Source organism: Oreochromis niloticus, linkage group LG12 (assembly GCF_001858045.2).
Source record: "Oreochromis niloticus isolate F11D_XX linkage group LG12, O_niloticus_UMD_NMBU, whole genome shotgun sequence".
NCBI lineage: Eukaryota > Metazoa > Chordata > Actinopteri > Cichliformes > Cichlidae > Oreochromis > Oreochromis niloticus.
The window spans coordinates 4,212,142-4,238,579 of record NC_031977.2 but is presented as its reverse complement, the minus strand read 5'-3'; the positions used below and the strand labels follow the sequence as shown (position 1 = coordinate 4,238,579).

At 41.3% G+C, this 26,438-nt stretch overlaps 2 protein-coding genes across 2 annotated transcripts; one reads left to right on the top strand and one right to left on the bottom strand.

Moving 5' to 3' along the window:
- Positions 1–2,171: 2,171 nt before the first annotated feature.
- Positions 2,172–10,351, top strand: LOC109194355 (uncharacterized). Its single transcript, XM_019366222.2, has 9 exons — positions 2,172–2,438; positions 2,623–2,685; positions 7,418–7,843; positions 8,050–8,110; positions 8,375–8,498; positions 8,711–8,806; positions 9,032–9,324; positions 9,606–9,828; positions 10,115–10,351. The coding sequence occupies exons 3-8, from the start codon at positions 7,736–7,738 to the stop codon at positions 9,692–9,694; spliced, it is 771 nt and encodes a 256-aa protein (XP_019221767.1). The 5' UTR covers positions 2,172–2,438; positions 2,623–2,685; positions 7,418–7,735; the 3' UTR covers positions 9,695–9,828; positions 10,115–10,351.
- A 521-nt stretch (positions 10,352–10,872) lies between these two features.
- LOC109204396 (uncharacterized) lies at positions 10,873–16,921 on the bottom strand. Its single transcript, XM_019365227.1, has 7 exons — positions 16,761–16,921; positions 16,120–16,132; positions 15,359–15,633; positions 14,624–14,771; positions 14,377–14,439; positions 13,249–14,024; positions 10,873–13,177 (listed from the first exon to the last, which is right to left on the bottom strand). Exons 1-6 carry the CDS (start codon positions 16,919–16,921, stop codon positions 13,878–13,880), a joined length of 807 nt encoding a protein of 268 aa, XP_019220772.1. The 3' UTR covers positions 10,873–13,177; positions 13,249–13,877.
- Between the last annotated feature and the right edge of the window lie 9,517 nt (positions 16,922–26,438).

The window sequence follows — 26,438 nt, the reverse complement described above, 5'->3', positions numbered from 1 at the left end:
CAGAGGGGCTATTCTCAGGCAATTTTCACCAGGAGATAAAGTCCTTGTTTTACTTCCTTCTTCTAGCTCAAAGTTACTCACCAATTGGCAAGGACCCTTCTTGCTCACACAGTGAGTGGATGATATTGACTATGAGGTGATATGGTCGAACAGGGGAGGAGCCACACAGGTATATCACCTCAACCTCCTAAAAGCATAGAGAGAGGCTGAAACTGCTTCTCTGGTGTGCCTGGTAAAGGAAAGAGATGAGCTGGGGCCAGATGGTGCTAAATTTTACCATTCCCACCTCCCTCCACTGTGATAACCATGTCACACAGGTATCCAGAGAGCAGATCTTGCTGCACAGTGGTTTGCAGATGTGTTCTTTCCCTTGCTGTGCTGTACCAATCTCAGCACCATGCTGAGACATGCCCAGGTGTGACGGTTCAATTCAATTCAATTCAATTCAATTTTATTTATATAGCGCCAAATCACAACAAAAGTCACCTCAAGGCGCTTTATAGTGTACAGTATACTATATAATAACAGATACAGAGAAAAAACCCAACAATCATACTTGTAGAGCTGTGACGGTGCATTCACAGCTCTACAAGTTGGCTGAACATAAAAGTGTGGGAGCCACTTTCAGTTGTTCAGAGAGAATTGGCTGAAACGCTAAAGCTGGGAGTGATAGAAGAGTCACACAGTGCCTGGTGTAGCCCCATCGAGCTTGTAGTGAAGAAAGATGGGTTTATACGTTCTGTGTTGACTATCGCAATCTGAATGAGGTGTCATGGTTTGATGCTTATCCCAGGCACCAGGTCAATAAGCTCCTGGACCGGTTAGGCACTGCTTGTTTTCATGACACTGGCTTTAACCAAGGGCTACTGGCAGATTACTCTGTTCACAGAGACTAAGGAAGAAAGGCGTTCTCCACTCCGTATGGTTTGTACCAAATGGTAAATGGCCTGTATTTGTATAGCGCTTTAATAGTCCCTAAGGACCCCAAAGCGCTTTACACATCCAGTCATCCACCCAATCACACACACATTCACACACTGGTGATGGCAAGCTACATTGTAGCCACAGCCACCCTGGGGTGCACTGACAGAGGCGAGGCTGCCGGACACTGGCGCCCAGCAAAGGTAATTGCCCAAGGACACAACGACCGAGACTGTCCAAGCTGGGGCTCAAACCGGCAACCTTCCGATTACAAGGCGAACTTCCAACTCTTGACACTGGAGGCACTGGAACCTGAGCTGAAGGTGACACTGGAGGCACTGGAGCCTGAGCTGAAGGTGACACTGGAGGCACTGGAGCCTGAGCTGAAGGTGACACTGGAGGCACTGGAGCCTGAGCTGAAGGTGACACTGGAGACACTGGAGCCTGAACTACGGGTGACGCTGGAGGCACTGGAGCCTGAACTACGGGTGACACTGGAGACACTGGAGCCTGAACTACAGGTGATGCTGGAGACACTGGAGACTGAACTACAGGTGATGCTGGAGGCACTGGAGCCTGAACTACGGGTGACACTGGAGACACTGGAGACTGAACTACAGGTGATGCTGGAGACACTGGAGACTGAACTACAGGTGACGCTGGAGGCACTGGAGCCTGAACTACAGGTGACGCTGGAGGCACTGGAGACTGAACTACAGATGACACTGGAGGCACTGGAGCCTGAACTACAGGTGATGCTGGAGGCACTGAAGACTGAACTACAGGTGACACTGGAGGCACTGGAGACTGAACTGAAGGTGGCTGCTGGGCAGCTAACTGAGCTGAAAGTGGCTGCTGGGCAGCTAACTATGGGGCGCCGTTTGTAAACTGAAACATGCCGAAATTAGCGACAACATTTTTCCACATTTAGCGCTAAATCTTACAAAAACATGTTTTTTTGAGTCATATTTTTACAACATTTAGTAAAATATTTGTAACTTTTTATATTTAAAACAGAATTTTAAATGTTAAATCTAAATGCTAAATGTTAAATCTAAATGTTAAATGTTAAATGTAAATATTATATTTAAATGTAAATGTAAAATGTTAAATGTAAATATTATATATAAATCTAAATGTTAAATGTTAAATGTAAATATTATATATAAATCTAAATGTTAAATGTAAATATTATATATAAATCTAAATGTTAAATGTTAAATCTAAATGTTACGGGAAACTAAATATTTAGCTAATATGCAAATTTATTGTACGGGTCAACAGAAATACCAAAATAAAAGCTTCAAGAAAACCTCCCGCGCTAAAGTGTGCCGGTCGTGTTCAGGTTGTGTGTCTGCGCTCCTCTCAGGGTCACTTTTGACTGCCATGAGTTGCTTCACCTGTTCCCTACCAGCATGTCCAGCGATTTAGCTGAAAACATTGGAAGAGCCGTTTTGTCGGCCATCCAACGATTCAGCGGTAGTGCACCCTCAACCTCACAAACGCCGCAGCACTTGGTAAGTTCATTGTATAGCATTTTGGACGGGTTGATAGCAGTGTTAGCAAAACTAGCAAAGCTAAATTACTTAGCTAGTCCTCAATTATTTCATTTGGTAGGCAGCAGACAGAGATTGAACATCATACAACTCTATTTATTTATTTGGTAGGTAACAGTCGTTCTTGATGTAAATGTTTCCTTAGGGATCCAGCAATGCACCTGGACCAAGTAGACCTGCCGTCTCCACTGGGATACCGTACCGCTCGGTAGGCCTTCTTACACATATCATTTAGCTGACTGGTTTTGATATACAGTCAGGTTCATAAATATTTTGATACAGACGCATTTTCTAATGTTGCTTCTGTACATTACCAGAATGAATTAAAAATGAAACAACTCCAATGCAGTTGAAGTGCAGACTTTAAGTTTTAATTCAATGGGTTGGACGAAATGATTGCATAAAAATGTGAGGGGAAAAAAGTAATTTGTAAACACAATCCTATCATTTCAGAGGCTCTAAAGTAATTAGACAAATTAAATAACTGAAAATAAAATGATCATTTCTATTACTTTATTCAAAATCCTTTGTTGGCAATGACAGCCTGAAGTCTTGAAGTCATTGACACCACCAGATGCTGGCATTCCTCCTTACCAGTGTTGGGACTAACGCGTTATTAAGTAACGCGTTACAGTAACTACGTTATTATTGTGGTAACGAGCACGGTAACTAGTTATTATGCCAAAACCAGGAACGCGTTACTCGTTCCTGGGATTTAGATAGGCACGTTATTCGTTACTTCGTGTGGTGGCATCGCGGAGCTTCCACAGATTCAATAACATTAGCAAGTGGTGGAAGCCAGCAGGTGGATGAAGGAAAAGTGAGGCACGAGGAGAGCGGCCGCCGTGTCAGGTGAACTGAACTTCAGGTAAGAAGTTATGACCTGCAGTCTGTCTGGGTCAGATATAAACCAAGTTTAGGTGGAATTTATTTTCGTTATGCTGACTTTTTCGTACTGCGTGCTAGCTAGCATGACGGAGTTTCTATACAGCTGGGTGGGTGCTATGTTACTGATGTTGAACTTTATTTTGTTCATACGGTTAATTATTAGAGTTGCCAACTGTCTCAGAATCGTCTCGAATTCAGAGAAAATATTACGCGTTTCGTATTGAGGTGAAAAGGAACAGTTTGTCCCGGACTTCAGCTACAATGAAAAAGACACAAAGCTGGAGTTATTCTGTCGTTACGCTGCACAGCTGCCTCTTCTTCTCTCATTCTCTCCCCTCCCTCTCCTGTTTCTACTTCAATCATGAAACTGATCAATGATCAGCTGATCGGCTTGTCTCTCTTGTTTATTTATCGCCCACTTTGCGCCAGAAAGAGGAAACCAGCGGATGTCGCACTAAACAACAGCAGCACGTTTAAGCTTGATCAGCTGTTGTTAGAATTTATTTAATATTAATTGCTAGTATCAGCTGATGTTTGCTGGAGCCACAGCTGTGAAAGCTGCTGGTCATGATATCGATTTGGTTATCTGGTTAGAGGGAGACGTGAAGATGAAACCAGGAGATGTCCTTACTGAATCATCAGAGCTGAACAGGTGATGGAGAAACAGGTTTACCTGTTAGGTGACATGAATGAGTTGAAGGGAAGTTATGAACTGTTTCTGAGAGACAAATAACACCAGGATGCTTTCTTTCTTAGCTTTCTCTAGCTTTTAAAAAAATAATTATCTGAGTCTTACAACAAACGATTGATAGATTGATACATATATACCATCAGAACTAGGGATGCACCGATACCGATACTGGTATCGGGTATCGGGGCCGATACTGTAAAATGTGTGCGTACTCGTACTCGTAAAAGTTAACCGATACCATGAACCGATACTAATGTAGCCCGAATTTGGGAGTAGATACTCATAATTCCCATGGACTTGAACGCCACGGTAACATAAGGTGTTCACAGTTATGTGATGTAACTGTACCCTGAATTTAATTTGCCCTGTAATATGTCACAAGGTAAATACAGGTAATTAGAGCAATCAAACTGTTATGTTAATCATAAAGTATTATTTTATGGTATGTAACTCTGAAGGGAGTTAAAATATTGTTCAGAGTTCTAATTTTCTGGAGGCCCGTGAAGGTAGCATAAAACGGGACCTGTGTATCTGTTGCAATGGAGGAGGAGAAGAGAATGGCATGGAGAGATGCACGAGGTTAGCTGAACCAAAGTGAGAGACTCGGCTAGTTTTACTGAGGTTAACTAGCACAAAAGAGTGTGTAACTAGAAAGCTAACCGTGTGGGAGCTTCGCAACAGAGTGTGGGTGAAGTGACTTTTTGTTTCAACGGTCGCACCACCGTGGAAAACTGTGTTTCCAGCTACGATCGCCGAGGCTAAAGGCTAGCCCGGACTGCTTGGCTGCACCACGGAGGCAGCCGCTATGGACTGTCGGAGAGCTGGACAGTGACTGGCTAACGTGCTGTAGCAGAGACAGCATCGGGTCCGCAGGGAGTGGATTTAGTGTGGGACTGGTGAATGGCGACCTACCGAGCAACGGAACTGTAAGTCAGACTTTTGTGCTCTTACTGGGGAGAAGAGGATTTTTCTCCATCGTCCAGCGTGAGCAGCAAACAGGCCTGCAACAAGTGTGAATGTGAGTGTGTGTGGGGCCCATGTGTGAATATTGTATGTTTAGTGGAGTTATATAACGTGTTTTGGAGTGTATATTAGTGAGTCACTTACCAAAAGGTGATAACATAAGTTGGGTTGTTTAATATAATTTGCAAGGGAATTATTTCATTTATACAGTGTATTTCATTTGGTTAAGGAATTGGAATATCATTTGAGTTTTAAAAAGGGATGTGTTGTACAGTATTTGTCTCTGCCCTTACCTTCAGTAAACGTTTCGTTTGTGTTAAAGAGTTGTCTGGGGTCGTTTCTTTACTACTGGTTAAGTTTAACTTGTGTGTGGTAGAAGTATCGGATTTTGTACTCGGTATCGGCAAGTACTCAGATCCAAGTATCGGTGTCGGATCGGTTTGAAAAAATTGGTATCGTTGCATCCCTAATCAGAACAGTGTACACCACTGTCACAACAGTGTTTAATTTCATTCAAAGGCTTTATGATTTTTCCTATAATGGTGGGCCGGTCTCTAATTAAAATGCCCGGGACAATTTTTTGTCCCAGTCCAGCTCTGTATGCAGCTCATCTGCAGTCTGGTGTTACCTACATCTTCCTATTCAGAAGGCAGAATTTCCGAGTTCTGAGTACAATCAAAAGCACCACGACTGCAGTTTTTGTGTTGGATGTAAAAAGCAGGCTAGAATCATGGCGGCGGTCAATGACGGTCCAGGCGTGGGATTTCTCTCGTGGAAATATGCACATAATTTTTTCCTTTCTATTGGTAGGTGGCACAGTGCACGTGTGACAAGTAAGCAAGCTAGAAGACTGGCAATCTTGCTGGGTATCCAGTTACGGAAGCAACACATTAACAAGAGAATTCTGAGTAAAACCAAAGTTACTTTCCCTAGTAACTAGTTACTCTGAAAGTAACGAGTAACTTGAAGTAACTGAGTTACTTTTGTATAGAAGTAACTAGTAATGTAACTAAGTTACTAATTTAAAGTAACTTACCCAACACTGCTCCTTACTAAGGCTCTGCCAGGCCTTTACTGCATTGGCTTTCAGTTGCTGTTTGTTTGTGGGCCTTTCTGTCCTAAATTTAGTCTTCAACAAGTGAAATGTATGCTCAATTGGGTTAAAATCCAGTGACTGACTTGGCCATTCAAGAATATTCTATTTCTTTACTTTAATAAAGTCATGGGGTGCTTGGACTGTATGTTTTGGGTCATTGTCCACCTGTATTATTAAATGCCGCCCAATCAATGTGACGACTTTTAGCTGGACTTGAGCAGACAAGTATGTCTCTGAACACATTCAGCTGCTTCAGTCCTGTGTCACATATTCAGTAAACACTACCAGTGCCACTGGCAGCCATGCATGCCCAAACCATCACACTGCCTCTGCCATGTTTTACAGATGATGTGGTATGCTTTGGATCATGAGCCGTTCCATACCTTCTCCATACTTTTTTCTTGCCATCATTCTGGTAGAGGTTGATCTTGGTTTTATCTGTCCAAAGAATGTTTTTCCAAAATTCTGCTGGCTTTTACTAGATGTTTTTTTTGTTTTGTTTTTTGTTAAATCCATTCTAGCCTTTCTATTCTTGAGGCTTATGAGTGGCTTGCACCTTGCAGTGAACCCTCTGTATTAGGGCCGTTCAATATGACGATATAAAAACATCTATCATTTCATATTATATGGTATCATTTATTCTGTGGTGTCGCAAAATAAATTTTACGTCAATATTTTTCATTGTTTTGATGGTCACTGTAGTGGCTATATTAATTTCTTAATTTTCTTTTTTCTGTTATGTTCTCTTCGACCGCATGTTGTCTGTTCACAGTAAAATTTTCAAAATGCAAACACTACGTCTCAAATCAATTCCAGGCCTTTTATCTGCTTAATTGGTAATGACATCATCATTTTAATATGGATACCCTAAATTAAAGCTGAGTCTGCACATCATGTTCATGATATAATTATGATTGGAAAATGTTTCAGTAAACGGGCAACAAAATAAAACTTGTTAGGGTCCAAATACACATTGACCTAACTGCAGGCCTTTTCTACTCTAATTGAGTGCTCAAAGCACTTTATACAACACATCTCATTTACCCATTCACAGGCACAGATTAATACAAGCACTTTTTCTGTCCAACATTCGCACACAGTCATACTCAGATAAACCCATTGGGAGCTGTAGATTAGAGCACCTGGGGACTGAATCACCAACTTGACCAACAATCACCAAATGCTAATCTACAAGATACAAAAGGTTCAGTTTTCTGTGTAATGGGTAGACAATAGTAAGATGGTCTGAGTCTATTGTAATGCATAGATGTCTATCTGTATCTGTGTTTGAATTCATTTCAGGTTCCTCTTCCATCAGTTCCTCAAGCTCATGCTACGCGCTCACATTTTGTGAGAAAAAACAAGACCTGCAAACACTAGACAAAAGATGTCGTGTGCTTGCCCTTGTCTTCAGCATCAACGTTTCTCATACCGAGAGGAGATTCAAGAGCAAAACTAGCACAAGATGGCCTTATTGGGAAGATCTCCTTTACATCTGACTGGTCTGAAGCACAACTTAGAGAAGAAATAGCAGCAATCTTCAGAAGAACATTTGCACTGTCAACTGGCCAGACATTCCCTTTTGAGTATTTGAGTACAATTAGAGGATGTAAACGACTAATGAAACCAAATGTTTCTAGCAGTTTTCTTTGGGGTGGCCAAGAAGTTGGCTCGATTTGTTCCTCCACCTGCCTCTATATAATGGCAGGGATACAAAAACCTGCACAGGTAAACATTTTATATTGCAGTGCAGAAATATTTATTGTCTAAAAAGTTAGTCTGTTCCCTTAACATAATTTTATTAATTGTATTATTTGATATTGCACTTTTAGCAGGTGTAAACAGTTTTTAGTGCAGCCATGTGCCTCTGTGTTACCAGTGATTTGGTGCAACTGTATTTGATTTTATGTAGAACATGATTTCTTTTCCCTCAGGAGGAACCAGAAGAGCTGTCTGATAGTGACTTTGAAAGTCCAGTCTGCCGGAGAAGACGAGGTATGTGGCGTGAATGAAAACCTAGTTATGTTCTAAGCTCAATGACCAGTTAGATTTTGTTACTGCAGTGAGTAATAATTCCTGGGAGGCTTGTTTGATGAGAGCATCATTAATTTGTCAGATTTTAATGTTTACGGATTATCACAGGTGATTACAGCCAAGGAGGAATATGTGCCCAACTTTCACTTGAACTAATATAAGGATATACAAAGGCTCTGTTAACATTATGAAGCAAGTCATGCTGACCTTCTTTCCTTTGTTCAGTGCATCATGCGTTGCCTACAACACCAGGTGAAAGTGAGGCCAAGCATCAGGAAACAGAGGGCTGCATTCAGGAGAGTGAAAATGAGGGACAGCAGATGTTTCCATATAATGTGGCAGAATTTGTGTAAGCTGTTGTCTAGGGGTTAAAGACATCCTTCATTTTAGATGTTGTTTAGGATATTGTTTCGATGCAGGTTTCCAATTTGCATGTTTGGGGTTTTTTTGCTGAATGACTGCAACTTTAGTATTTACATTTAATTTCTTTTTTTAATGATGTGTGAGAAATTCTTCAAGGCTGACATGTTTTATGATTTCTAATATCTCTTGTTTACTTAGCCCTATTTTTCTGGAGGAAGATGAAGCTCTTGAAGAGGCAATTCAGTGTTGCCTCCTAGAAGAGTCTGATAGACAAAGTGAAGTTCATATTTCAAGGTAAGATTTGAAAGTAACCTTTGGTAATTGAATATCTTATTTGCATCTTTACTTGCATCATTTTTTTTGAAGTTACACAATTACAGAGGTAATTGCTCATTTCTGACTAATTTAATATGGACTATCACAACATAATTATCTGTAACTCTGTGCACTTGAGTCAAATGTACAGCAAATTTCCATTTTTCCCCAAGATCTGTTTGTCATTGTCCCTTTTTTATATAGGTCTTTTAAGAAGCTCAGCAAAGAAGAAATTGAAGGTCTTCTTAGAGCTCATAGTGAGAAAGTCATTACACCAGGAACAAGACAACTCCATATCAGTCGAGCCAATGTGTGGTCGACTGCTTTGCGTCAGTTCAAGAGACCCAAGTTTGCAGAAAGCTGTGAGATGCTTTATGTCACATTTGCAAGCGATGAACATGATACAGAGGAAGATGCTGCTGACCTTGGGGGGCCAAGGCGGGAGTTTTTCCGTTTACTGGTGAAGGCCATCTTTCAGGACAGTGGTGCTTTTGAAGGTAATATGATTTCATAGACAAACTAACTTACTTACTCAAGGCCTAAAGGCTTGTTGGCGACACTCATTTTTATAATGTTACAAACGCAACAACCACCTGATCTGAACATTGTTTGACAGAACATTAACAAGTTAATAAATAACTACAGATAATAAATCTGTTATGTTATCTTCTGTGTGTCTGAAACAGTAAAAAAAAAAAAGAGTAATACATTTTTGTCTGTCAATCTCAAGATATCAGTTGGTGTCTGCACAGAATATACTTTTTGTGTTATTTTTCAGCTACACCAAATGGATGCACACTGAAATTTAACATCCTACACTTGCAAAATGGAGTATATGAACCATTGGCAGGATGTTGTCCACGATAATAGTGCAAGGTGGAGAAGCACCAGCCTTTCTCTCTCCACATGTAGTAGACTACATTGTGTCAGGAGACATTCTTCAAGTACACCTAACACCGGATGATATAGGTGACCCTGAGTTAAGAGAGAATCTGAAAAAGGTGAATTGCAATATTATAACAAGAATATTGTAATATTTCCTATATTCACAAGTCTTCTGGTCTTCTTTTATAATATATAATAAATACACTTTTGGTTATTAGAGGCAATTCCATGTATTATATTTTCAATTTGTTTCCTTTTTCTTTAAAAAAAAATTATTGGTTAAATACAGCCAAATAAACCAAAACAAAAACGTTTCGAGTCCAATTAAAATGAACCATCTGCAGTATTTGTGTACACTGGTAAAAAAAACAAACATTTAAAGTGTTTTTCTTAAATATTTAGGTTGTAAATGCAACAACTCAACATGATTTGGAGAAAGCAGTCAGCTGCTGCGACTCATGGCGATATCAAGTTGAAGGTCTTCCACTCAGTCACCATGGCCAATAAAGATCTGTTTGTGAAAAATGCAGCTCTATACCTTGCAGTCCTGCAACGGCAAAGCTGTTTCGATCAACTAACTGATGGCTTGTCCTACTATGGAGTGAGATTTATATTTTTTCTGTATCAATTGGTCATTATTTTATAATAAACATTTAGAGTGAGCTACTTTTTGTATTTAAAACTGGAATTTAACCATTATTTAAACTTTTCTGTCTTCATCACTCCTGAGAGAGAACCCCAGTTTGCGTGTTCTGCTTGACCTATCGGGGGAGGACAAAGATCTGACAGCCAGTTTAATTGCTGGGGTTCTCAGGCCAAGCTATTCTGTCCTTGGGAGCAACAGAAGAGTTAGAGAGGAGCTGATGGTGGTCAAATTTCGGGAATTTCTCCAGTGTGTCGAAAGTAAGCAGAAATTCACATATAATGTAGTCTGGCCATGAAACAATTCAGGACACTAAAGTAAAACTTAATTTGTCTTTTTATGTCACATGCACACACAAAACAGGAATAAAGATGTATGAAAGCTTACAACTGACAAGCAAAGCAAAGACAGAACCTCTATTTTTTATAAATACATTAGCCATCATTTAGTTAGCTCAAGCTTTAACTATTTTAGTGTCCCCAGGTTAACGGGGGTTTTTCTTTGTTTTTAGATAAAGAGCTGAGAGACGCACTTGGAGAAAGGACTCTTACCAAGGATGAAGAGGCATTTGTGAAGGCTTTTGAGGCCTAGTCACATCTTGGCTTTTGCCACCGGGAGCAGCAGCCATAGGTTTTCAACCAGCTCCTAAAATAACATTCATTCACGATGAAAGCAAACATCTCCCGATTGCACACACATGTGCAAATGAGCTTCTGCTTTTTGTGAATGAAACATCAATGGCTGATGATGATGCTTTTCATTACTGCTTCTTAGTAGCACTCATGAATGGAGCTTTATTCAGCACCATCTAAACATGTTCCAAAAAAGTGAAATTAAAATGGTGGGTTTGTTAACTCTAATCCTGTTCATTAATTGTAGTTTCAAGTAACTTTGCTTCATACAAGATAGTTGAAATAAATTCTGACTGCATTTAATGTTGAAATGTAATAATTTTCAAAGCTTCAATAGATTTATGAAAATGCTAACTCTGTATTTTCAACAACAAATCAATAAAGTCACTGGTGTAATACAATTAATAATTTTATTAAGCTTTTTCTTTTTTTAAACAAGGACATTTCAAAACAGTTTATGCACAGAGTATACTAAACATGCTTTGTAGAACAAGCCAGGATTACTTGGACATCTAACAGCAACATTTATTAAGACTATTGCAACTTTAAAATGATTAGCACAATACTGTAGATAATCTTGTGAATTGATTTAAAGACTGACTGTTCCATGTTGATAATTTTCACTGTTATACTAATACTATTGTATTACACTGTTAAGTGTGAATTTGATGGCTTTACTGCAATTTGAATAACTGTTTTTACCCATAAACCAAATGTAGTTGTAGCCTTCTGAATAGCCTATGAGTCACTATCAGTCATTAACTTTGAGTCCTTATGCGGCAGGAGGTATCACTGCTAGAGGGGAGGGGGCTTCTGCAGTAGTACAAAAAACACATTTGCTGTACAGCATTTAAGAATACTAAGTGTCATCACTCTTTGGAACATCACTGGTATCCTGTGGTTGAGGTCACACATTTACAAGTTTGTTAAAAATATACTGCTGTGTTCGTTGAAACAATGTTTTACCATTATTGTTGTCTTCTTCAAAAGGGTGAATGCTTGTATATAGCTCTTGCAAATCGCTGTCATTTAATGGGACAAACCTACTTTGAGAGTTTGACAAGGAGGGTATGGAGACCTCTGCTGTAGAAAGTTCTGGGTTGTGACGATGAAACACATGAGTTCCGCAGGCAAAAAGCTGGATGGGAGTTCTATTACCTTCAGTGGAAACAGAGTGATTGTTATATCCAGCTTTGAATTCCTTCAAAGTGTGGTTGATTCGTGGTAGAAACACATAATGAAGGCAAAATAGGTCTGTTGCATTTTCTAAGTCTATGTGGCAGCACGAGGTGGAAATAAAGTAAATGCGCTTCACAGTTTACAAGACAACGCCACCCTGGGAATTTCACCCAGAGAATACTGGAGGTAACACTAATCACCAAAAAGGCAGTTAGGTTTGTTATACTCCGTACAGAGACGAGGTTCAATGATAAAATAAGTTAACAATTTATTAATTAAAACAACATAAAAGCACAGTCCTAAATATCAGTGTATAAATAGGCGTAAAAAAAAAAAAAAAAAAAAAAAGGTATCCAGAGCCGAGGCTTACCAGTGGAGGGGCAGGGATGCCACGCACAAACTCAAAAAAACAGAAAAGAAAACACACCAAGACACAAGTGCAGCAAACTATCACACACTCACGCTAATAAACTAAGAAAAGGCAGGTGTGTACACTCAGAGGATCCCACCACCAAGGCACCCTAGTCTCCTCCACGTCAGCACTCCGCATGTGAATAAAAGAAACAAAGAAAATTTAATATATTACAACAAAACTAATATTCACACGCTGGGGATAACCCAACTGCAGGAACACACTGGTGATCCGCAGCTAGAAAAAGGGCCTCCTACCAGTGGTGTAACAAAAACCCAAACTACAAATCAAAACAACAACAAAAAGAACAAACATACAGCCTAAATAAAACTTTAAAATATGGAGCAGACGGAATCGCCGTAGTACTCCAACTGGCCGTCTGCCCGACTATAAGTTAATCTTCCAGTCAGTCAATCAATATGCACGCCAGCTGACTCCCGTGGCATGCATATGGCCGTTGTCCACGCAGACGTCCACTTTAAAGGCTGGCAGCAGTAGGAAAGAAACCTCGCAGCCGGAACAGACAGTAAAAGTAAAGCAAAACAAAACAGCAGCACTTCAGTTCGCGTAGCGTGGCGTAAAACTAAGGCCCACACTTCCTGCAAAGAATAAGTAATTACTATAAAAGAACAATAAAAGGCAGAGATTGTAACAAACGTGGATTACGTACCGAGTAAGCCGCGTCATAAAACATGAGCAGAATGGCTCAACGGAGGCTTCTACAGCTACGACCTACAAACAATAGCCGTTTACCACCAAGTAAGGTAATGTACACACTACAATGAGTAAACACCTACCAGCCGCGATGGAGGCTTCAGAAGTGTAACCCGCAAATAATCTCGGCAACACCAAAGGGAAGTCAGGTGACCAAAAAGGAGCTCACAGGTAAGCGATCCAGGGACACTCAAATGGCCACTATTTATACTAGCGCCCCCTAATGCGCCAGGCTGAAAGTGGGTTAAACCAAGGAATAACATTCATCCTGCCACATCTAGGATACCAAGTGATTCCAATTCATAAAATATAGGTGCATAAATGCGGCTACAGTTATTGTTTAAGTCTCGGTTGAAACGCTCAATCCTCTGGTTGTGCACAGAACTTCCCATTAAGACAGAGCTTTCACCCCTGCTTGCTCGCATGTCCTCCCAAATCTGAGCATTCTCTCCTCCATGATCAGTCCTGATATGCAGGGGTCTGCCAAATTGTCCAACAGCTGCAGTAAAGAGAGCTTTCGCAGTCTCAGCTCGATTATTGCTGGAGCACTGAAGAAACTGATCTGATCTAACTCATGGTCACTGATTACATTGAATTTTGACACTGAGATATTATAGTCTTGCAGTAACTTATACAGAGTGGGATAGATGCAGCTTCAGTAAAAGATGTTTTCAGGGAAAGAACATTTTGCAATTCCTCTTTGGAAATCTGAAGCCTTCCTTGGTAACCATCCTAGAACACGGTACAGATAATCTCAATTAGCACAATTCTATAACAAAAGATGGGTAATTTGAGGCAATTACACTGTGACAGATTAGCTAGAGTGTAATATTTTATCAATAGTTTTAAAATATTAAAGTGAGTAATCAAAAGACACTTCACAGCAAAACAGTAATAAAATATGACGTAAAACTTGTGAATGTTGTTGGTGGTGATGTGACACTGCTAATGATGGACCCCTAAGAAGATGAAATGTATGTAGAATCAGAATCATTACTTTGACAGGATTTAATTTAAGGTGACATATTACACCAAAGAAAAAACAAAAACCAGTCAGCTAAATGATATGTGTAAGAAGGCCTACCGAGCGGTACGGTATCCCAGTGGAGACGGCAGGTGTACTTGGTCCAGGTGCATTGCTGGATTCCTAAGGAAACATTTACATCAAGAACGACTGTTACCTACCAAACAAATAAATAGAGTTGTATGATGTTCAATCTCTGTCTGCTGCCTACCAAATGAAATAATTGAGGACTAGCTAAGTAATTTAGCTTTGCTAGTTTTGCTAACACTGCTATCAACCCGTCCAAAATGCGATACAATGAACTTACCAAGTGCTGCGGCGTTTGTGAGGTTGAGGGTGCACTACCGCTGAATCGTTGGATGGCCGACAAAACGGCTCTTCCAATGTTTTCAGCTAAATCGCTGGACATGCTGGTAGGGAACAGGTGAAGCAACTCATGGCAGTCAAAAGTGACCCTGAGAGGAGCGCAGACACACAACCTGAACACGACCGGCACACTTTAGCGCGGGAGGTTTTCTTGAAGCTTTTATTTTGGTATTTCTGTTGACCCGTACAATAAATTTGCATATTAGCTAAATATTTAGTTTCCTGTAACATTTAGATTTAACATTTAACATTTAGATTTATATATAATATTTACATTTAGCATTTAGATTTATATATAATATTTAGATTTAAATCTAAATATTATATATAAATGTTAACATTTAGCTATCATATTTAGATTTTACATTTAGCATTTAGATTTTACATTTAAAATTCTGTTTTAAATATAAAAAGTTATAAATATTTTACTAAATGTTGTAAAAAAATGACTCGAAAAAACATGTTTTTGTAAGATTTAGAGCTAAATGTGGAAAAATGTTTCAGTTTACAAACGGCGCCCCATAGCTAACTGAGCTAAAGGTGGCTGCTGGGCAGCTAACTGAGCTAAAGATACCTGAGCAGGCGATAAGCAGTTTGTATTGCTATCCGCCGCATAAAACACAGCCCCTGAATGAACAGTCACACAGTCTGAAAAAGAAAAAGAGTCCTCACTCACCACAGCCAGCGATTCAGAAGTCCCAAAGTCCGTCTGTGGGGTGACGCGCCGGCGGCGTGATCAGCGTTTCCTCCCCGCAGACGACTCCGACGGGTCGGGCAAAACCACATCCAGCGGGTCGGGCAGCGATGCAGTAGTGGCTTGGAGAAGGTGTGGTGTGTTCCGGAGAAAGGCCTGCATGGTCGGGGGAAGCGAACCAAGCAGCCACGGAAGGCCGGAAAAGAGCCGTTGTAGCCGGCTTTCGACGGCGCGGCAAAGCTCTTCCGGAGGGCCTTCTAACCACAGCCCGAGGAGAATCTCCACATTGTAGATAATGTCGTCCCGGAGCTCCTCGGACGGGTTTAATGCCGCTGGGTCCATAGTGGCTGGTTTGTACTGTCACGTCCGGTGTAGCAGACGTGTGGAGTTGTAGGTAGGACCCAAAATGCGGCAGCTCTGGTGCAGGTGAGTATTTAATGAACAAAAGTAGATACAAACAGAAACGGCAAGGGTGAGCAGGAAACTAAGAAACCCTAAACTGGGAAACACTAACAGAAACTAACCAGAACAGATACGCAGGGAGGTACGAGGAAATACACGGAAGACGGACGGAGAGAAGCAGGAAGACCGAGGGGAACAACACAGACGAACCAGCAACCACTAAGACAGAAGACACGACTTAAATACACCCAGAGAAACACAGGGAGATAGCACACAGGTGGAGGACACAGCTGGGAGTGATTAACATGACGAGACCAGGGAGGCAAACCGAAAACACTCACATAAGACGCAGACCTTCACAATAAAACAGGAAACACATACACGTAATGACACAACACCCAAACTAAACACAGACTGGGGGGCACAGAACATAAGAACATGAAACGTGAAACAGAAGAGTACAAAAACCCAAGATAACCAAAACCACAGAATAAACAAGAACACAGAATATTATAAAGAAACACAAAACACTGAGTCGTCAGACTCAGGACCATGACAGCTGCCTGCCTAAGTTCATCCCTCTGTGTCTCTTGAGTCCTGCACTTGTGTCCGCTTCCTGCCTGCCACAGCCACACATGAAAGAACGACGTGACCACGACGTGACCACGAGATGGACCCAGTGGAGAGAGGGGCCTCAACTGTTCCAGAATGTGGTGAGGTGCATTTTCCTCGCCTTGGATGCAAGGATAATATCCGTCAGGCTAAACGCTACTGAGACAATATTCGAGTAAAGCCCTCACCTGCACCAGCTCTCTCAGGCTGCAGACTTCATTCACGATCTGGCCCAGGCTAGATCGCTTTGTCCGGTGTTGTAGCAACGTGGAGAAAGGGGTGCTCAAACCAGACTTGGAGCACCACACAGCAGCATCCGCAGCAGAGGAGGAATGCTTCTTCGTCACAGCTGTGGAATCTCTCCTCTTACATCTCCCAGTCTGACTTCCTGGCAGCAATGTGGTCGGAGGATGAGGATAAGTTAACCACCACATCGCCATCATCACTGGCCTCCTCTGTCATCTCTCCTCTGACAACGGCATCCACCCAACCAAGGCTTGAACCCAGGCCCTCCTCAGAGTAACCGGCCATGGTCAGTCAAAAAGGCTTTTATCTACTCCGGCCAAGCCTGGAGAAATAAAGACTGTTTATTTGGAGGTTGTTAATTCAAGCTCTATGGACTTAAAAGACTCATTTCATCCCGCTCCTTCCGAGCCCGGAATTATTCTGTCAGAGACCTTGTTACCTGTTCATGGGCACATTTATGAAAAGACTGGTCAGAGTGTTCCTGAGTGCTCAGGCTCCAAGTCTGTTTATTCTGGTGCCATTATTTCCAGCTCTGTAAAAAGAAGAGACTGTTTTTCTCCCTCTGAGCCTGGAATTATAATTTCAAAGTCTGTTTACTCACACACTGTGTGTTGTACAGCCAAATGGACCCATTTAGACACTAAAACTCTCCCCAGGGCCTACCCAGAGGCTGAGCCTGTGGTCTCAGCTGCCTCTGGACCCCCCAGAGGTTTTGCAACCCACACATCCTGGAGCTCTCTGCTGGGAACTCAGCCAAGTTGATCCAGCCACCACATGTTTCAGCAAAGAGCTCAGGCGAGCTCATTAAGGCAGCTATGGACTTCATGTTGCTGTCTTTGTCTGACAAGTGCCCTGAGCTGGTTGCGTGCCTTGTGCAGCTCCACCCAGCTTTGCCTCAGCCAGAGGTTTCTGCACCTGCTGGTCCTGCTTTGCCTCTGCCAGAGGTTTCTACATCATCTGGTTCAGATCCTGTCCTCGCTGGGGGCTCTGGAGAGTCTGCCAAACCGTCTCCAGCTGCCACACGGCCATCCGCTCAACCACCCATTCTGTCACCTGCTCAACCACCTGGTCAACTGCCTGTGGCTTCTCCGCCGCCGTCTGGCCCAGCTCCGTCTCTGCCAGAGGTCGTCGTGCCATCTGTCCCTGTTACTGTAGGTACCTCATATCCAAGAGTGAATAGGATTGTAGTCTTGTTGGTTCAATGTAGTGGCAGGCATCCAGCCATGTTTAGAGTGATATGAAGCATGTACAATGCTATCATAAAAGCCATCCCTATACACCCCTATACAGTGAAGTCCTTGCAACCGAATAGCACTTTGCCAATGTACACTATATTGTGTAAGTGTCACTGCAATAAGAGTTAATCTTTTAATATGGTTAAAAAAAAAATCCTCTTAAAAATCAACTATTCAATGATGTGATAATAAAATCAACAAGTTTGAGAAAACTCAATTTTGAGGCACAAAATCATTGTTTGTTTGACAAAAGTAATGGTTTTAACAACATATTAAATACATGAAAACATCGTGTTTTTCATGAACTACCAGGATCAAATTAAAAGATGATGAGAATCCAAATCATCTTAGCCTTAGGTACAATGTGTCATGAACCGCAGTTCACGAACACAAGCAGGACCCAAACGCAAACTCAATACGCTTAGTGCGAGCAAGCACAGGTTTTATTAATTCAACAAAAGGTGACCCGGAACAACTAAGGGAGGCAAAATCGCGGAACTGAAGGAAACCGGGGGACAAAACACACAGGCAGGGGAATGGAGAGGCGCAACAAGACAGGGCTATAGTAATCTGGCTTATGATCAGAGCTGGACCATGGAACTCGGAGGGGGGAAGCATTTCCTTGGAAGGCAAATCCGGGGAGCCAGGGACGAGGATAGATGGTGCACCCAGAAATCCAAGCAGGCAGGAGGACAGGCAGGTGGCAGGTACAAAACACCGGATAGTAACCTGAGCACACAGAGGCAGAATTAACACAGTTCATGCAACATTTTGAGCCAAGTTACCACTGAGGGGTGACTGACGGACTGGCGTGGAGCATCCGTCTGTGCAGGGTTAGATAGTCCTCCTGGTAATCGCCTGGAATGGGATGCAGGTGTGATGGTGATGGCCCAGCCCGGGGGTGTGGCCATCGGGTCATCCCACAAACTCCTCAGACACAGAGCCACGGACCATGACACAATGTCACATAAGCTTTTACCCTTTTGGATGCAACATCTGCTGCACAGATCATTCCTTCTGCTTTGGGATTGTTAAGCTGTGTTGCCTCACCTTCAAGGTAGCAAATCTATCAGTGATGTTGGACTGCATACCTTTCGTGGACCCCCTGCACACAGACTCACATCCAGTCACTGTACTCTAAAGACTGCTAAAGACTTCTGCAATTATCTTTTTTACCTTTTTTAAATTTGTATTTATTTATTTATTTATCCAACTTTTTTGTATTGTCTTCATCACCGAGGGCACCACTGTAAGTTTTATATTCTAGCAACATAATGACAATAAATAAATCTTGAATCAGAAAAGTGCTGCTCAAGTTAAGAGCATTCTGTCCAGACAACGAAAAACAGTTTCCTTTTGCGTTCCTCTGACTAAGTATTATTATTATTATTATTATTATTATTATTATTATTATTATTATTATTATTATTTTTGCACTCGTGTTCTTGCCTTGGGATGGTTTGTGTTTTGTGATTTTCTGGGTTTCTGGGTTGGTGCTCCGTCTGTTGGTTCCTGATGTTAGTGTTTCCCCTGTCTCATCAGGTTATTCAGGTCCAGCTGTGTCTCCCACCTGTGTGTGATTTCCCAGTGTCCCTTCGTTCTTGTTCCCTTCGTTCTTCTTCCCTTTCGTGTTCAGCTTTGCCATTGTATAGTTTAGTTTCTCCCAGTTTAGATTGTCCTTAGTTCTGTTTTTGCCATCCCTACTTTGTGTTCTGTCTTACAATAAACCTCCCTTGCATCTCAGTAAGTGCCTGCATTCGAGTCCTTTTCCCACACACCACACGACTGCTGCCCCAGCCGTGACAACTTAAGCCAATCACTGCATCTTTTTATGTCACTGCTTGGAACAGGTATGGTGTCGGTTTAAACCTGCTGTTACACACAGGAGAGTCTGGAAAAAGGACAGCATATACACTGAGGAGAATTGATAGAGTTTTGTCTTCAGTCCCACTGCCACAGGTGCTGATTCTTGAGAGGCACTCCATGGTGGCGGGGAAACTCAAGCAATTTCTAGCTTCAATTTCAAGTTCACATGGCTCCAATCCTAACTTTGAAACTGCTCTGCAAGTGTGACACAATGTGCGTAATATATTTGCATCTCTGACTTCATCAGCCATAATGGGATACATCCCTGGTGCCCTCTCACTTAGAATGGTTGCAGTTACTTCTAATGCAATTCAAGTCATTTAAAACCCTGAAACCAGCTTTGTTTTCCCTGTCAAACTGATCCTGTGGGTACATAGACAGCTTTAAGTGTTTAGGACCAGTGTTCTTGTCCTCTACGTCACTCGAAACGTCCTGAAATTTGTCTGTCTGGTCTGCTCTCCCACTCTACTCCCAGCACCTCTCCCTGTATTTCCCTTCTCTCTTGTACTGTGAATTTAAACCAATAACATGGTTAACTAGAAAAACATTTCGATGAATATATTGTAATTAGAATGTGCACAGACATGTTTTAAGTATGTTAATTCACTAGCTGAGCCCACGTCCTCATTTTAGGTTTGACAGCGTTTTAGTAGGTAAAGGTGGAGGCGTGGTCCCGCTCCTTAAATTCCGATACATAATCTCCAATAGAAAGCACACAAGCATCCATGAATTGAAATTTTTTTGTGACATGCAAACTCATGCCAAAAAATTAAAAACACTTCCAATAAGTCAGATTTGCTTGAAGTATTTAAGCCACTGTCCTTAAATGTAAACCAACAATGAAGCCCAATTTGATTGAAGGAAGAAGTCAGCATGAAGCAGAAACACCGCTTTGTCAAGAATTCCTTTGAACAGCTTTAAGAGCACCTTGCTTAGTTCCACTGCAGCACAATAAGGGCTGCATCTTCCCACACATTCCCTCTTGTTCTCTGGTTCCTCAGCCTAATCCTGCTGTGTCACCTAGTTGTGAACACAACATTACCCCCTTATTTGAAAAACTGCATGCACCCATTACAACACATCAATGAACATTAAGCTTGTTTAACTGCCTGTGTATGTGATATCATACGCATAACCTGAACTGTAATCACTTCTAGTTAAGCGGTTACCAGAGTACTCAAAACCAAACAAGGAAATATATTACCACGTGTAAACAAGATTGCAAAGTACAAGACCAGTTGTTTCTACACAAGCTTTTACCGTTAGATAAGTTCAACCTCTAACATGTAAAACACAAACACTTTTATTTTGGTTTATTTTTTTTAACCTTGTTTGAAGTCCACAACTGCACGGTGGTTAGCACGGTTGCCTCACAGCAAGAAGGTCCTACCCGTGTTTGTGTGGGTTCTCTCCGGCTTCCTCCCACAGTCCAAAGACATGCAGTGAGTGTGGATGGGTTAATTGGAAACTGGCTTTGTTGTTCTGAGTGTGATGTCTGCTGAATGAAAGCCTGGAAACTTGTCACTGAGTACAGAAGTACTTCCTAAACAGATAATGATGGTGTAAACTCCTTTGCAAACATGGTCAGGTGTTTTTGCCCTCTCCAGGTCAAATGTTGGTTTCTTTGCTCCACAAGGCTTGTCAGTGTACAGTTTAGACTTCTCCTGTTTTGTTTCACTGTCTCTTTGACAGTAGTTCATTTTTGGCTTCTCTATGGAATCAGGAAGATGTTCACTTTTTTTTTCATCCTCCTGTTGTGCAGGAGTTCTGATGGGGATATTCCAGTTGTGGCATGGGCTGTTGCTCTATAATTTTGCAGGAAATCAGTCATTGCAGTTTTCCAGTTTTTCTACATGTGTTCAGCAGTCAGGATAGTCTGTTTAAGTACTTTATTCCATCTTTTCACTGCACCGTTGTACTGTGGATGGAAACCACTGGTGTGAAGATATCATACCCCCTCTCTGCATAGAAAGTCTGCAAAGGAGCTGGAGAGGAACTGCCCATTGTCAGTCACTATGTAGTCAGGGTTCCCCTGTCTGCTGTAAATGGAGTGCAAAAATGTGACAGTAACTTCAGCAGTTACAGTGTGAGAAAATGAAGCCTCTGGCCCCATACTGTAATAGTCCACTAATGCTATAACAAATCTACAAGCTGAAGAAGCAGTTTTAAAGGGACCCACAATGTCCAACGCCACTTTCTCCCATGATTTTTGTGGCAGTTCAACAGGCTAGAGAGGAAGTCAGGTGAAGTCAGAGCAAATTTGTTATTCGTCTGGCAGGTAGTACATAAAGAATTAATAGACTGCACTGCAAACGACAACCTGATGTGTGTCATGTGCTAGATGAATGTAGCATGCAGAGAAACAGGGACAATGTACCAATGCTCACCTCTCATGAGCAGGGCCTGAGATGCAGGAAGTGAGGTCAGTGCCAAATGATCAGTCCTTAGTGTGAAGCGTCGGCCCCAGAGATCCAGTTTTTTTTAGCCCACACACGAGAATGAGCCTCCTTTTCATCAGTGGAGTATTTCCATTCTGTAATCATAGGAGTTAGAGATGCAAACGCCACAGGTCATCCAGTATTATCCGGATTCATTGAGGTCAGGAGTCCTCAGGTGAATGTTAGTTAGAAAGCACTAAGAAAATGTGATTGTGTGAATGGGTAAATGCACAAGTTGTGTGAAGCGCTTTGAGTGCTCAGAAGAGTAGAAAAGCACTATATAAGAACCAGTCCATTTACCAAAAAGAGCAAGCACTCGACTGTTCAGTAGAAATATTTTTTTAGATCCTTAAAAATGTGATCAGCTCCTTCAGTCCATGTAAAACCAGATTCAGCTGCATCCGTCAGTACAGCTCGCATTGGCTCCACTACTGTAGCAAAGTTGGCAAGGAACTTACTGTACCAAGAGATTAACCCCAGAAAGGAACACTGAGATGCAAGATCATGTGGTGGTGGCTGCGCTGTGATCTGTGGCAGGAAGAATGTCATCCTTGGAGATCATATGGCCTAGAAACCTGAGGCTGGACTGGCAGAATAAACATTTGTGCATGTTGAGTGTCAGACATCCGTATGTAAGATGCTGGAGAACAGCACACAGGCATCCACCATATTCCTGTAGTGAAGATCCTGCAACAATCACACCATCCAAATAATTATGCACACCGGGTAAACCTTTAAGCACAGTTTTCATCATTTCTTTTAAGCAACACAGCACTCAGTCCACGTAGGGCAAGGGTTGGCTGTCAGCAGCAGTGGTTATATTAGGTTCTCTTAAATCCACACACAGTTTTCGTCTGCCCTCTTTTCTTGTTGTCACCACAATAGAAGAAATCCAGGGAGAGATATCTCTGTGCTCAATAATGCTCTCCCTCAGAAGCAGGTCCAGTTCATCCGACATTGCTTCACGTATTGCAAAAGGAAGACGTCAGAGTTTTTGTTATACTGGCACTGCTTCCTCATGTATTTTAACTTTGTGCACAAAACCAGCAACATGGCCAATGGAAGCAAAGTCTGTGTTTGTTAGCAATACAGGTGCAGCAGAGGGAACATGACCAAAGTCAGAGGGTCAGAGTGTCAGAGTGTCCATTTCAGGGCTTTTGTTAAAGCCATCCCAGTAAAACAGATCCTCCTTGAATCACATACAAAGAAGCAGGAGCAGTGTTCGTGCCGAGGGTAACCATAGTGTCCAAACATCCGAGTACAGGAATGTCCGCTTGTAAGTTACTAGTTTCACATAAGGTGCAGTGAGAGGAAACTCAGGAAAATGTCTGTCGTACAGAGTCTCTGGTATGATGGAACTGATGATCCTGTGTCAAACAGTAGCTCACAGGCAGTGGCCTCCCCTGAAGCAGCTGAAAAATGCACTTTGCAAAACAGTCTGTCAGTAGTATTAACTTCCTTTTTCAGTCATCATGAGCACAACTATTTCAGGCATCACTTTTCTAACTATAGAGAAGGGAGGGTTTAGATCAGGGGTGTATGTCAAACTCACATACAGCCCCTTTGATCTAAAGTGGGCTGGACCAGTGAAAGTCCCCTTTCTGTCAGAGTAAAGAAGTAAAGAAGCAGCTGTCTGCTCCACCCTCACTATCACGGGACACCATCGCCTCATCTTAAAACCATCTGTTCAGAACTGCATAGCCTTCATCATGATTCTGTCTTAGTCTATTTTACCTTGTTTAGCTTTTATACTTTCATACTTGTTTGTAAGGTGTTCTTGAGGGTCTTTAAAGCCACCTATAAATAAAATGTATTATTATTATTATTATTATTATTTTTATTATTATTATAATATATTTAGTCTTTTTCTACATGATAAAGAAAAAGCTCCTGTGACAAAGACAGAAATCTGCCAGCATGACTCTTTGGACAGTTAGAAATAAATGTATAAATTACAGAGAAAGGTAGCGAAACCCAGACTGCGAAGTTATTGCTGCTCTTTGTGGAATTAGCTGAATTCAAAACGATATAAGCAGATTTTTCAACTCCTAGATGCTATGAAGCATATGTAAAAGGTGGAATTCAGTGAGTCTTCTTCATCATCATCATCAACAGAAACAAATGTAATTTAGATTTAGCCAGTCCAACAAAATGCATCACTTTAAATTTTATCACAATACTGCAAACAGATCAGTTTATGCTCCACTAAATTTACTGGGTTTTTTTTTAATCCAACATAAAATGTGTATATTTGTTTTTAATGTTAACGTGATGAATATTGATTTTCCAGCTTTACAACTGACGACAGGTACACATTGTACTGGAGCTATTTGCATTTCTGTTTTCAAAGTTTTTTGAATTGACCTATTTCATACACAAAGTTGAGGTCAGCATGGAGTTAATGCTTAAACTCATGAACTGGGCAGCTGAAATGTTCTGATTTGTTTTGTGTGATACAGGTCAGGATGAAGTGTGTACGCATCTGTTCATGAAGAGATCTGGAAGCTCACCAGAGTGTCATTCAACAAAAACACTGGAGCCTGTCTGTCGCAGCAAACCTCTTCCTCCTTTAGAGCAGTGAAATGATCAGGTGTGCAGTGGAAGATTATCTGGTTCCACCTGATTAGTACTCTAAGTGACCAGCATGAGTAACGGGCAGAACAATTACATTCTCTTCCACTAGAGGGCAGTGCAACTACCTGTTGTAATTAAATGGGTTTCAAACTGCCAGTAAAACAGAAGAAGATGAAAAATTACATGATGACGCATCAATAGATAAATATTTGAAAAGATAAAGTAGTCAGTCTGACCTGGTCTTGGAGAAAACTCCGACCCAGATTGATGCCCGAGCAGGAGTAGTGGTCAGAAGAAAGCAAAAAAACAAAACAAAAAAACACTGGGGACAAACCGAGCCTACACGTGGTGCTCGGGGAAAACTATCAATATGGTTTTTGTGACAATAAATCACTGAAATCTTCGTGCCTTGTCTGTAATAGTTGATCTTCCTAATGCATTTCTGTGTCATAGGGCCAATGTAAAGAAACAGACATAACTGAAGAAATCCTCACATTTGAATTTTATTTATAAAGATTAAAAATTCATGATTTACAAGATTGTTGTTTTTCTTCTGGTCGTTCCAAAGAAAAAAGTTTAAAAGGCATCCAATATGACATCAGGTGTACTGAACTTCAAACCCATTGTGCTGTATGATTTAAAACATTTGATGATACTATGCATGAAGATGAAAGTGAATTTGTGTAACTCATTTTTTCCTTTCTAGTTTATTTTGGTGTATTACATTCAAATGTTTCATGAAATGTAAATACAACCTAAGTAAATGTAAAATTAATTTTATGATCCTTTTACATCCATTTTATAATTTATCTGATTAAAATAAGAAACATGAAGACAAAGTGCCACGTGTTGGTGTTGTTAAAGTGTGACCTTTATTATTTATTAACTGCATCTCAGTCAAATGTGCTGAAAAGAAACATCTTACAGTATAGTTTTACTTAGTTATTATATGTGGTGCATATTTATATAGCGCACATATGTGAAAGCCGTTAAAGTGAGCTGGAACCTTGTGGAACAGTGCTCAGTAATAACTTCAAACAGCTCTACAAATATCCCCAAACACACAAACTGCTCCCATTCAGATTGTCTGTAAGATAAATACACTGTAGCTGTGTGATACAAGGACTGACAGGGTGCATGTATGTGTACCATGGAACGTGGAGCTCAGTCGTTTCTGAAGTCTTTCACTGCTCCTTTTTCCACTTGTACTTGAAGCTGTCTGCAGGCACAATGTCAATCATGACCACATAACTGGTAAAAGGCTGGAGCCTGGTACACTTATGCTGCAGCACAGAGATGATTACAACAATCTGAAATGCAATATTCTGAAACCCTAAGACCTGGTGTTGATGCAAAATCAGCATGTCAACAGTATTCTTGGACAGTAGAAAGCATAATGAACTCCATCACATATGGCAATACCCAGAACACACCACATCCCAATATTTAGGATTTAGGAGTGTGATCGTAGGCTCGAAGCAACGACCTATGGGTGTGCATGGCCTAATAAGCCAGAGCTGTTTTGGCAGCTTAATGTATTAGAAACATGTTTTTAAGAATAATAATAATGAGAATAGTAATAATAATAATGCCACCACCTTAGCTTGGTGGAGGGGTTTGTGTGACCCTATGAGTCAAGGACCTATGTTGTCAGGCTTTACCTTCTGGTAGAGTCTCTTAAGGCAAATT

Bases quoted from the DNA above. Each gene is read 5' to 3' on its own strand.
- LOC109194355 (XM_019366222.2), top strand. From the start codon at position 7,736: ATGAAACCAAATGTTTCTAGCAGTTTTCTTTGGGGTGGCCAAGAAGTT. The intron at 8,499-8,710 runs GTAAGCTGTTGT...TTGTTTACTTAG, and splicing joins TATAATGTGGCAGAATTTGT to CCCTATTTTTCTGGAGGAAG. The intron at 8,807-9,031 runs GTAAGATTTGAA...TTTTTTATATAG, and splicing joins AGTGAAGTTCATATTTCAAG to GTCTTTTAAGAAGCTCAGCA.
- LOC109204396 (XM_019365227.1), bottom strand. From the start codon at position 16,921: ATGGCCGGTTACTCTGAGGAGGGCCTGGGTTCAAGCCTTGGTTGGGTG. The intron at 14,440-14,623 runs GTAAGTTCATTG...ATGTTTCCTTAG, and splicing joins CACAAACGCCGCAGCACTTG to GAATCCAGCAATGCACCTGG. The intron at 14,025-14,376 runs GTAGGCCTTCTT...ACCGTGTTCTAG, and splicing joins CTGGGATACCGTACCGCTCG to GATGGTTACCAAGGAAGGCT.